This window comes from Aphelocoma coerulescens, unplaced genomic scaffold (genome assembly GCF_041296385.1).
Source record: "Aphelocoma coerulescens isolate FSJ_1873_10779 unplaced genomic scaffold, UR_Acoe_1.0 HiC_scaffold_441, whole genome shotgun sequence".
Taxonomy (NCBI): domain Eukaryota; kingdom Metazoa; phylum Chordata; class Aves; order Passeriformes; family Corvidae; genus Aphelocoma; species Aphelocoma coerulescens.
Genome location: NW_027183785.1, coordinates 54856 through 67712, shown reverse-complemented (window position 1 = coordinate 67712; position 12857 = coordinate 54856). Strand labels below are relative to the sequence as shown.

The window sequence follows — 12857 nt, the reverse complement described above, 5'->3', positions numbered from 1 at the left end:
CCAAATCCCCCTAAACCCCCCGATCTCCCCCCAACTCCCCCCCAAACCCCCCCAAATCCCCCTAAATCCCCCCAACCCCCCCAATCTCCCCCCGATCTCCCCCCCAAATCCCCCCAAACCCCCCCCGATCTCCCCCCCAATCTCCCCCCAAAATCCCCCCAAATCCCCCCAACCCCCCCCGATCTCCCCCTAAATCCCCCCAACCCCCCCCAAATTCCCCCCGATCTCCCCCAAAATCCCCCCAAACCCCCCCCGATCTCCCCCCAATCTCCCCCCCAAATCCCCCCAAACCCCCCCAAATCCCCCCAATCTCCCCCAACCCCCCCGATCTCCCCCCAAATCCCTCCAAACCCCCCCAAACCCCCCCCAATCTCCCCCTAAATCCCCCCAACCCCCCCCCAAATCCCCCCCAAATCCCCCCAAATCCCCCCAAACCCCCCCGATCTCCCCCCAAATCCCCCCAAACCCCCCCCAAATTCCCCCGAACTCCCCCAAATTCCCCCGATCTCCCCCAATCTCCCCCCAAACCCCCCCAAATCCCCCTAAATCCCCCCAACCCCCCCCAAATTCCCCCGATCTCCCCCAAAATCCCCCCAAACCCCCCCGATCTCCCCCCAATCTCCCCCCAAATCCCCCCAAACCCCCCCAAACCCCCCCAATCTCCCCCTAAATCCCCCAACCCCCCCCAAAATCCCCCCAATCTCCCCCCAAATCCCCCCCAAACCGCCCCAAATCCCCCCAAACCCCCCCCCAAACCTGACCCCCCTCCCCCCCGCAGTCGCCACCGCCGCCCCCCCCCCACGCCGGCCCCGCCCCCCCCGGGCCCCCTGACGCAGCTCCGGGGCTACCTGGGCCAGGTGGGCTCGGCCGCCGGGACCCTCCTGGGGAGGCTCGACCTCCCCTCGACGCAGCAGCGGATCCGGTAAGGACCCCCCCCCAAAAAAAATCCAACCCCAAAACCCCAAATCCGGGGGTTTCTACCCAAAAATCCCTCCAGGAATCCCTCAAAAACCCCCAAATCCGGGGGTTTCTACCAAAAATCCATTCAGGGACCCCCCAAAACTCCCAAATCCGGGGGTTTCTACCCAAAATTCCCTTCAGGGACCCCCCAAAACTCCCAAATCCGGGGGTTTCTACTCAAAATTCCCTTCAGGGACCCCCCAAAACCCCCAAATCCGGGGGTTTCTACCCCAAATTCCCTTCAGGGACCCCCCAAAACCCCCAAATTTGGGGGTTTCTACCCAAAATCCCCTTCAGGGACCCCCCAAATCCCTCCAGTGACCCCAAATCCCTTCAGGGACCCCCAAATCCGGGGTTTTCTCCCCAAATCCCCCCCCAGGGACCCCCAAATCCCCCCAAGGACCCCCAAGCCCCCGCCCAGAGACCCCCCAAAATCCGGGGTTTCCTCCCCTTAAACCCCCCCCGATCCCCTCAGGGACCCCCCAAACCCCCTCAGGAACCCCCAAAACCCCCTCAGGGACCCCCCAAACCCCCTCAGTGCCCCCCAAATCCCCTCAGGGACCCCCCAAACCCCCTCAGTGCCCCCCAAACCCCCTCAGGGACCCCCCAAACCCCCTCAGGAACCCCCCAAATCCCCTCAGGGACCCCCCAAACCCCCTCAGGGACCCCCAAACCCCCTCAGGGACCCCCCAAACCCCCTCAGTGCCCCCCAAATCCCTCCAGTTGCCCCCAAACCCATCCAAGGACCCCCAAACCCCCTCAGTGCCCCCCAAATCCCCCCAAGGACCCCAAAATCCGGGTTTTCTCCCCATAACCCCCCCCGATCCCCTCAGGGACCCCCAAACCCCCCCCCAGTGCCCCCCAAAATCCCAGTTTTCTCCCCCTAAACCCCCCCCCGATTCCCTCAGGGACCCCCCAAATCACCCAGTGCCCCCCAAATTCCCCCAAGGACCCCCAAATCCCCCCCAGGGACCCCCAAATCCCGCCCAAGGACCCCCAAACCCCCCCCAGTGCCCCCCAAAATCCCAGTTTTCTCCCCCCTAAACCCCCCCCCGATCCCCTCAGGGACCCCCAAAATCCGAGTTTTTTCCCCTTAACCCCCCCCGATCCCCTCAGGGACCCCCCAAACCCCCTCAGGAACCCCCCAAATCCCCTCAGGGACCCCCAAACCCCCTCAGGAACCCCCCAAATCCCCCCAGGGACCCCCAAACCCCCTCAGGAACCCCCCAAACCCTCTCAGTCCCCCCCAAACCCCCCCCAGGGACCCCCAAATCCGGGGTTTTCTCCCCAAAAATCCCCCCAAATCCCCCCAGTGCCCCCCAAACCCCCCCCCAATGCCCCCCAAAATCCAGTTTTCTCCCCCTAAAAACCTCCCCGATCCCCTCAGGGACCCCCAAAATCCGAGTTTTCTCCCCTTAAAACCCCCCCCCCCAACACCCTTAGGGACCCCCAAACCCCCCTCAGGAACCCCCCAAACTCCCCAGGGACCCCCCAAATCCCCTCAGGAACCCCCCAAACCCCCTCAGGGACCCCCAAACCCCCTCAGGGACCCCCCTGCCCCCCCGCCCCCAGCCCCAAAATGCCGACGTTGCCCCCCCAGGACCGCGTACGAGCAGGGGGCCACGGCCGTGGTCACCTACACCGGGATCCTCACGGACCAGCTCTACCACTGGTGGCAGGGGGAGCAGTGACCCCTCCCCAAAATCGGGGGGGCACGGGGGACCCCCCCCCAGGGGGCCGCCCCCACCCCCCCAATAAAGGCGGCGGCCACGGGGGGCTCGGTCTCGGGGGGGGAAAGTGGGGGGGGAGAGAGGGGAAAAATGGGGAAATGTAGCCAAAAATGGGGGAAATGCAGCCCAAAAATGGGGCTGAGGGAGTGGAAATAAAGGGGGAATACACCCCAAAAATGGGGCTGAAGAAGCAAAAATAAAGGGGGGAATACACCCCAAAAATGGGGCTGAAGAAGCAAAAATAAAGGGGGGAATACACCCCAAAAATGGGGCTGAAAAAGCTCAAAAAATGGGGGAAATACACCCAAAAATGGGGGAAATGCAGCCCAAAAATGGGGCTGAGAAAGCTCAAAAATGGGGGAAATGCAGCCAAAAATGGGGCTGAGGGAGTGGAAATAAAGGGGGGAATACACCCCAAAAATGGGGCTGAAGAAGCAAAAATAAAGGGGGAAATACACCCCAAAATGGGGCTGAAAAAGCAAAAATAAAGGGGGGAATACACCCCAAAAATGGGGCTGAAAAAGCAAAAATAAAGGGGGGAATACACCCCAAAAATGGGGCTGAAAAAGCAAAAATAAAGAGGGAAATACACACAAAAAAATGGGGGAAATTCACCCAAAAATGGGGCGAAGAGACGTCAAAAAAGGGGGGGGGAAAGCACCCAAAATATGGGCGGATACACCCAAAAATGGGGCTGAGAAAGCCCAAAAAAAGGGGAAAATACACCCAAAAATGGGGCTGAGAAAGCTCAAAAAAAGGGGAAAATACACCCAAAAATGGGGCTGAGAAAGCCCAAAAAAGGGGAGAAATACACCCAAAAATGGGGCTGAGAAAGCCCAAAAAAATGGAGAAAAAGCAACCAAAAAATGGGGGAAATACATCCAAAAAATGGGGCTGAGAAAGCCCAAAAAAAAGGGGGAAATACGCCCAAAAATGGGGCTGAGAAAGCCCAAAAAAGGGGAGAAATACACCCAAAAATGAGGCTGAGAAAGCCCAAAAAAGGGGAGAAATACACCCAAAAATGGGGCTGAGAAAGCCCAAAAAAGGGGAGAAATACACCCAAAAATGGGGCTGAGAAAGCCCAAAAAAGGGGAGAAATACACCCAAAAATGGGGCAGAGAAAGCTCAAAAAAGGGGAGAAATACACCCAAAAATGGGGCTGAGAAAGCCCAAGTCCCATTTTCCCCAGTCCCTCCCCAATACCCCCAGGAAAAAAAAGGAGGATTTGGGAAGGAAAAGGCTTTAAATTGAGGGAAAGCCCTCATTTTGTGCTGTTTTAAGGATTAAATTGAGGCCAAAAATGCCCTGTTTTGGATGAGCTCAAGGATTGAAGTGAAGGGAAAATGGCGGGAAACGTGAGGGGGGAAAAGGGCGGGAAACGTGAGGGAAAAAGGGGGGAAATGTGAGGGGAAAAGGGCGGGAAACGTGAGGGGAAAAAGGGGGGAAACGTGAGGGGAAAAGGGCAGGAAACGTGAGGGAAAAAGGGCGGGAAACGTGAGGGAAAAAGGGCAGGAAATGTGAGGGGAAAAGGGCGGGAAATGTGAGGGGAAAAGGGCGGGAAATGTGAGGGAAAAAGGGCGGGAAATGTGAGGGAAAAAGGGCGGGAAACGTGAGGGAAAAAGGGCGGGAAACGTGAGGGGAAAAGGGCGGGAAATGTGAGGGAAAAAGGGCGGGAAATGTGAGGGGAAAAGGGCGGGAAAGGTGAGGGAAAAAGGGCGGGAAATGTGAGGGAAAAAGGACGGGAAACGTGAGGGAAAAGGGCGGGAAACGTGAGGGGGGAAAAGGGCGGGAAACGTGAGGGGAAAAGGGCGGGAAACGTGAGGGGGGAAAAGGGCGGGAAAGGTGAGGGAAAAAGGGCGGGAAATGTGAGGGGAAAAGGGCGGGAAATGTGAGGGGGAAAGGGCAGGAAACGTGAGGGAAAAAGGGGGGAAATGTGAGGGGAAAAGGGCGGAAATGTGAGGGAAAAAGGGTGGGAAACGTGAGGGGAAAAAGGGGGGAAATGTGAGGGGAAAAGGGGGGGAAATGTGAGGGGAAAAAGGGGGGGAAAGGTGAGGGGAAAAGGGCGGGAAATGTGAGGGGAAAAGGGCGGAAATGTGAGAGGAAAAGGGCGGGAAATGTGAGGGGGAAAAGGGGGGGAAATGTGAGGGGAAAAGGGCGGGAAAGGTGAGGGGAAAAGGGCAGGAAATGTGAGGGGAAAAGGGCGGGAAATGTGAGGAAAAAGGGGGGAAATGTGAGGGGAAAAGGGCGGAAATGTGAGGGAAAAAGGGCGGAAATGTGAGGGAAAAAGGGGGGGAAATGTGAGGGAAAAAGGGGGGGAAAGGTGAGGGGAAAAGGGCGGGAAATGTGAGGGGAAAAGGGCGGGAAATGTGAGGGGGAAAGGCAAAAACGTGAGGGGAAAAGGATAAAAATGTTGGTGAAAAAGGGGCAGGAAATGTGAGGGGGAAAGGGCAGAAAATGTGACAAAAAAAGGGCAGAAAATGTGACAAAAAAAGGGCAGAAAACGTGAGGGGAAAAGGGCAGAAAATGAGACTAAAAAGGTAAAAAATGTGACTAAAAAAGGGCAGAAAATGTGACAAAAAAAGGGCAGAAAACGTGAGGGGAAAAGGGCAGAAAATGAGACTAAAAAGGTAAAAAATGTGACTAAAAAAGGGCAGAAAACGTGAGGGGAAAAGGCAAAAAAATGTGACTAAAAAAGGGCAGAAAATGTGAGGGGAAAAGGGCAAAAAATGTGACAAGAAAACGTGAGGGGAAAAGGGCGGGAAATGTGAGGGGAAAAGGGCAGAAAATGTCGGGGAAAAGCAAAAAATATGAGGGGAGAAGGGCAGAAAATGTGACAAAAAAAGGCAAAAAAATGTGACTAAAAAGGGCAGAAAACATGAGGGGAAAAGGCAAAAAATGTGACTAAAAAGGGCAGAAAACGTGAGGGGAAAAGGCAAAAAATGTGACTAAAAAAGGGCAGAAAATGTGAGGGGAAAAGGGCAGAAAATGTGACCAAAAAGGGGCAGAAAATGTGACTAATAAAGGGCAGAAAACATAAGGGGGAAAGGCAAAAAATGTGACAAAAAAAGGGCAGAAAACGTGAGGGGAAAAGGGTGGGAAATGTGAGGGAAAAGGGGGGGAAATGTGAGGGAAAAGGCAAAAACGTGAGGGGAAAAGGATAAAAAATGTTGGTGAAAAAGGGGCAGGAAATGTGAGGGGGAAAGGGCAGAAAATGTGACAAAAAAAGGCAAAAAATGTGACTAAAAAAGGGCAGAAAACATGAGGGGGAAAGGCAAAAAATGTGACTAAAAAAGGGCAGAAAACGTGAGGGGAAAAGGGCAGAAAATGAGACTAAAAAGGCAAAAAATGTGACAAAAAAGGGCAGAAAACATAAGGGGGAAAGGCAAAAAATGTGACTAAAAAAGGGCAGAAAATGTGAGGGGAAAAGGGCAAAAAATGTGACAAGAAACGGGCAGAAAATGTGACTAAAAAAGGCAAAAAATGTGACTAAAAAAGGGCTGAAAACGTGAGGGGAAAAGGCAAAAACTGCGACTAAAAAGGGCAGAAAACGTGAGGGGAAAAGGGCAGAAAATGTGACAAAAAAAGGGCAGAAAACATGAGGGGAAAAGGGCAGAAAATGAGACTAAAAAAGGACAGAAAATGTGAGGGGAAAAGGGTAAAAAATGTGAGGGGAAAAAGGCAGAAAACGTGAGGGGAAAAGGCAAAAAATGTGAGGGGGAAAAGGCAGAAAACGTGACTTAAAAAAAGAGCAGAAAACGTGAGGGGAAAAGGGTGGAAAATGTGACAAAAAAGGGCAGAAAACGGGAAAAGGGTGAAAATGTGACAAAAAAAGGGCAGAAAATGTGACTAAAAAAAAGGCAGAAAACGTGAGGGGAAAGGGGTGGAAAATGTGACAAAAAAAGGGCAGAAAATGGGAAAAGGGCAGAAAATGTGACCCAAAAAGGGCAGAAAACGGGAAAAGGGTGAAAATGTGACCCAAAAAGGGCAGAAAACGGGAAAAGGGTGAAAATGTGACAAAAAAAAGGCAGAAAATGGGAAAAGGGATGGAAAATGTGACCCAAAAAAGGGCAGAAAACGGGAAAAGGGTGAAAATGTGACAAAAAAAAGGGCAGAAAATGTGACTAAAAAAGGGCGGGAAGCCTGAGGGGGGCGAAAAGGGCGGGAAGCGAAAAAGGGCGGGAAACACAAGGCGGGGGGGGGGGGGGGGGGTGGTGCCCGGCAGAGGCGCAGCCAATCAGCGCGCGGGCACGTGACCGGCGGCAGCCAATCAGCGCCGAGCGCGGGCCGATCTCTGCAAATGGCGCCTTGAGAAGGTGGGAAGGGACGGGGAGGGAGGAGGGACCCCCCCCCAAAAAAACTCCTAAAATGCCCCCAAATCCCCCCAAAATCCCCCTAAGACCCTCCCCCCAGAACGCCCCGGGGCACTCCAACCTCCCCCCAAATCCCTCAACCCCCTGCCCGTGAAAAGTCTCTCCCAAACTCTTGAGGTGCCCCAAAAACCTGTGGGACACCCAAAATCCCCCCTCAAATCCTCCCGGAAAAGCTGAGACCCTCCCTAAAAAAAGCCCCAAACCTCCAAATTTTGACACCCCTCTGGTGAAAACAGCTGTTTTTGAGGGGGTGACAGGATTTTGTGAGGTAAAAAAAAGGTACGTTCAATGTCCGGCACCATTTTTTTTTTATTATTAGGCTCATTTTAGGGGGGGGAATAAGAACTTTGGTGCAAACTCCCATTTTCCCCCTGATTTCCCCCAGATTTTGAGGCACCCCTTGAGGAGGGATTTAGGGTCGAAACCCGGCAAAATCGGCTTAAATCCCCCAAACCTCCCCAAAGGACACTTGGGACCCCTCAAAAATCACCTGAGACCCCCCCCAACCCCCTCCCCACACACCTGAGCCACCCCCTTGCCCACCTGATTCCCAAACCCTCCCGATTTGGCCCCAAAAGCACACGAAGCCTTTAGAAAAACACCTTTTTATGGCCGTTCAGCGAGGGGGGGAGGGGACAGGTAATAAATAGGGGGGGGAGGGGGTGTCCCAGGTGTTTCGGGGGGCTCAGGTGCGGCTCAGGTGCGGCAGCAGAAGCCGCAGCCGCGGTTGCGGCAGCAGTTGCAGCAGAAGGAGCAGAGCGGGAAGTGGGGGCTGTGCCGGCGGCTCCGGAGCCAGGTGTGCTGCAGGTGAGGAGAAACAGGGCTCAGGTGGGTGGGGAGGGCACGGGGCGCAGGTGTGGGGCCACCTGGAAACCCCCCAATTCCAGGTGTGGGGCAGCTGGAACCACCCAATTCCAGGTGTGGGGCAGCTGGAACCACCCAATTCCAGGTGTGGGGTGGTTTGGAGACCCCAAATTTCAGGTGTGGGGTCACCTGGAAAACCCAAATTTTAGGTGTGAGATGGTTTGGAGACCCCAAATTCCAAGTGTGGGCCACCTGGAAACCCTCAAATTCCAGGTATTGGCCACCTGGAACCACCCAATTCCAGGTGTGGGGCAGCTGGAACCCCCCAATTCCAGGTGTGGGGCAGCTGGAACCCCCCAATTCCAGGTGTGGGGTCACCTGGACACCTGGATTCCCCCCCCAATTCCAGGTGTGGGGCACCTGGATCCCCCCCCAATCCAGGTGTGGGGTCACCTGGAAACCCCCAAATTCCAGGTATTGGCCACCTGGAACCACCCAATTCCAGGTGTGGGGCACCTGGATCCCCCCAAATTTCAGGTGTGGGGTGGTTTGGAGACCCCAAATCCAGTTGTGGGTCACCTGGATCCCCCAATTCCAGGTGTGGGGCAGCCGGAACCCCCCAATTCCAGGTGTGGGGTCACCTGGATCCCCCAATTCCAGGTGTGGGGTCACCTGGATCCCCCAATTCCAGGTGTGGAGTGGTTTGGAGACCCCAAATCCCAGGTGTGGGGTCACCTGGACACCTGGATCCCCCCCAATTCCAGGTGTGGGGTCACCTGGAAACCCCCAAATTCCAGGTGTGGGGTGGTTTGGAGACCCCAAATTCCAGGTGTGGGGTGGTTTGGAGACCCCAAATCCCAGGTGTGGGGTCACCTGGACACCTGGATTCCCCCCCCAATTCCAGATGTGGGACACCTGGATCCCCCCCAAATCCAGGTGTGGGGTCACCTGGAAACCCCCAAATTCCAGGTATTGGCCACCTGGAACCACCCAATTCCAGGTGTGGGGCACCTGGATCCCCCCAAATTCCAGGTGTGGGGTGGTTTGGAGACCCCAAATTCCAGGTGTGGGGTGGTTTGGAGACCCCAAATTCCAGGTGTGGGGTCACCTGGACACCTGGATCCCTCCAAATTCCAGGTGTGGGGCACCTGGAACCCCCAAAATTCCAGGTGTGGGGTGGTTTGGAGACCCCAAATCCAGTTGTGGGTCACCTGGATCCCCCAATTCCAGGTGTGGGGCAGCTGGAACCCCCAAATTCCAGGTGTGGGGCACCTGGATCCCCCAAAATTCCAGGTGTGGGGTCACCTGGAACCCCCAAATCTCAGGTATTGCTCACCTGGAACCCCCAAAATTCCAGGTGTGGATCCCCCTGCACACCTGGGGAGGGGGAGGGGTCACTTACCTGCCCATCCCCCATCGGGGCCGGGGGCTTCGGCTCCAGCAGCGACTCCGGGGCTACCTGGGGCTGGGGGAGGGGAGGAGGGTGAGGCTGCGGACACACCTGGGACCCCCCCAAAACACACCTGGGACCCCCCAGAATACACCTGGGACCACCCAGAACACACCTGGGACCCCCCAATATAGACCTGGGACCCCCCCAAAACACACCTGGGACCCCCCAAAATAGACCTGGGACCACCCAGAACACACCTGGGACCCCCCAAAATAGACCTGGGACCACCCAGAACACACCTGGGGCCACCCAAAATACACCTGGGACCACCCAGAACACACCTGGGGCCACCCAAAATACACCTGGGGCCACCCAAAATACACCTGGGACCACCCAGAACACACCTGGGACCACCCAAAATACACCTGGGACCACCCAGAACACACCTGGGGCCACCCAAAATACACCTGGGACCCCCCAAAACACACCTGGGACCCCCCAAAATACACCTGGGACCACCCAGAACACACCTGGGACCCCCAAAATACACCTGGGACCCCCCAAAATACACCTGGGACCACCCAGAACACACCTGGGGCCACCCAAAATACACCTGGGACCACCCAAAATACACCTGGGACCACCCAGAACACACCTGGGGCCACCCAAAATACACTTTGGACCCCCCCAAAATACACCTGGGACCCCCCAAAATACACCTTGGACCCCCCAAAACACACCTGGGACCCCCCAAAATACACCTGGGACCACCCAGAACACACCTGGGACCCCCCAAAATACACCTGGGACCCCCCAAAATACACCTGGGACCACCCAGAACACACCTGGGGCCACCCAAAATACACCTGGGGCCACCCAAAATACACCTGGGACCACCCAGAACACACCTGGGACCCCCAAAATACACCTGGGACCCCCCAAAATACACCTGGGACCACCCAGAACACACCTGGGGCCACCCAAAATACACCTGGGACCCCCCAAAATACACCTGGGGCCACCCAGAACACACCTGGGACCACCCAAAATACACCTGGGACCACCCAGAACACACCTGGGGCCACCCAAAATACACCTGGGACCCCCCAAAACACACCTGGGACCCCCCAAAATACACCTTGGACCCCCCAAAACACACCTGGGACCCCCAAAATACACCTGGGACCCCCCAAAATACACCTGGGACCACCCAGAACACACCTGGGGCCACCCAAAATACACCTGGGACCCCCCAAAATACACCTGGGACCCCCCAAAATACACCTGGGACCACCCAGAACACACCTGGGACCCCCAAAATACACCTGGGACCCCCCAAAATACACCTGGGACCACCCAGAACACACCTGGGGCCACCCAAAATACACCTGGGACCCCCCAAAATACACCTGGGACCCCCCAAAATACACCTGGGACCACCCAGAACACACCTGGGACCCCCAAAATACACCTGGGACCCCCCAAAATACACCTGGGACCACCCAGAACACACCTGGGGCCACCCAAAATACACCTGGGACCACCCAGAACACACCTGGGGCCACCCAAAATACACCTGGGACCCCCCAAAATACACCTGGGGCCACCCAGAACACACCTGGGGCCCCCCAAAGCCTGGATGCTGGGGCTCACCTGGCCACCCGAATCCCCCCAAATCCAGGTGCGAACCCCCCAAATCCAGGCGGGAAACACCTGAATCCCCCCAAATCCGGGTGCGAACCCCCAAATCCAGGTGTGAACCCCCAAATCCAGGTGCGAACCCCCAAATCCAGGTGCGAACCCCCCAAATCCAGGTGCGAACCACCCGAATTCCCCCAAATCCAGGTGCGAACCCCCAAATCCAGGTGCGAACCCCCCAAATCCAGGTGCGAACCACCCGAATTCCCCCAAATCCAGGTGCGAACCCCCAAATCCAGGTGCGAACCCCCAAATCCAGGTGTGAACCACCCGAATTCCCCCAAATCCAGGTGCGAACCCCCCAAATCCAGGCGGGAAACACCTGAATTCCCCCAAATCCAGGTGAGAACCCCCCAAATCCCCCCAAATCCCCCCAAATCCCCCCAAATCCAGGCGGGAAACACCTTAAACCCCCCCCAAATCCAGGCACGAACCCCCAAATCCAGGTGCGAACCCCCCGAATTCCCCCAAATCCAGGTGAATCCCCCCAAATCCAGGTGCGAACCCCCCAAATCCCCCCAAATCCAGGCGGGAAACACCTGAATCCCCCCCAAATCCAGGCGCGAACCCCCCAAATCCAGGTGAAACCCCCGCGAATCCAGGTGCGAACCCCCCAAATCCAGGTGCGAACCCCCCAAATCCAGGCGCGAACCCCCCAAATCCAGGTGCCAACCACCTGAATCCCCCCAAATCCAGGTGCGAATCCCCCAAATCCAGGTGAAACCCCCGCGAATCCAGGTGCGAACCCCCCAAATCCAGGTGAAACCCCCCAAATCCAGGTGCGAACCCCCCAAATCCAGGTGAAACCCCCCAAATCCAGGTGCGAACCCCCCAAATCCAGGTGCCAACCACCTGAATCCCCCCAAATCCAGGTGGGAACCCCCCAAATCCAGGTGAAACCCCCCCAAATCCAGGCGGGAATCCCCCAAATCCCCCCAAATCCAGGTGAAACCCCCCCAAATCCGGGCTCGGGGCTCACCCATCCCAAGTTTGGGGTCCCCCGGAACCCCCCCGGACCCCGTCGCGCCTCACCTGTGCCAGGTTCGGGTTCACCTGTGCCAGGTTGGGGTTCCCCCGTGCCAGGTTCGGGTTCACCTGTGCCAGGTTCGGGCTCACCTGTGCCAGGTTGGGGTTCCCCCGTGCCAGGTTCGGGGTCACCTGTGCCAGGTTCGGGCTCACCTGTGCCAGGTTCGGGTTCACCTGTGCCAGGTTGGGGTTCACCCGTGCCAGGTTCGGGCTCACCTGTGCCAGGTGTGCCCCACCTGTCCCCGCGCTCAGCACGAGGAGGAGGAAGGGGGGGAGGGGCAGCACCCGCAGCGGCCTCATCGCGTCCTGGGGGGGGTCGCGGCCCCTCCGCCCCTTTTATCCCCCCCCCGGCCCCTCCCCCCACCGCCCCTCCCCCACCCACAGCCCCTCCCCCACCCCCCGCCTTTCCCGGCCCCGCTCCCGGTTTGGGTGGAAAAACGCCAAGTTTGGGATTTCCGGGATTTTACGGGCCGGGAGGGGGGGGGAGGGGGGGGGAGTGGTGGTCAAGTGTCCAGGGGGGTCACTCAGGTGTGTCCGGGGGGGTCACTCAGGTGTGTCCGGGGGTCACTCAGGTGTGTCCGGGGGTCACTCAGGTGTGTCCAGGGGGGGTCACTCAGGTGTGTCCGGGGGTCACTCAGGTGTGTCCGGGGGGGGTCACTCAGGTGTGTCCGGGGGTCACTCAGGTGTGTCCGGGGGGGTCACTCAGGTGTGTCCGGGGGTCACTCAGGTGTGTCCAGGGGGGGTCACTCAGGTGTGTCCAGGGGGGTCACTCAGGTGTGGCCAGGGGTCACTCAGGTGTGTCCAGGGGGTCACTCAGGTGTGTCCGGGGGGGTCACTCAGGTGTGTCCAGGGGGGTCACTCAGGTGTGTCCGGGGG

General features: G+C 57.3%; 2 protein-coding genes across 2 annotated transcripts; one reads left to right on the top strand and one right to left on the bottom strand.

The window, feature by feature from the left end:
• Positions 1-778: 778 nt before the first annotated feature.
• Positions 779-2916, top strand: APOC2 (apolipoprotein C2; the record flags this gene model as incomplete). The annotated part of the gene is made up of 2 exons (XM_068999497.1): positions 779-922; positions 2561-2916. Coding segments are annotated over 2 exons (235 nt in total), but the record flags the coding sequence as incomplete, so codon positions are not given.
• Positions 2917-7615: 4699 nt separating this feature from the next.
• LOC138101715 (chondroitin sulfate proteoglycan 5-like) lies at positions 7616-12281 on the bottom strand. Its single transcript, XM_068999494.1, has 3 exons — positions 11988-12281; positions 9267-9329; positions 7616-7861 (listed from the first exon to the last, which is right to left on the bottom strand). Exons 1-3 carry the CDS (start codon positions 12279-12281, stop codon positions 7757-7759), a joined length of 462 nt encoding a protein of 153 aa, XP_068855595.1. The 3' UTR covers positions 7616-7756.
• Positions 12282-12857: the final 576 nt, after the last annotated feature.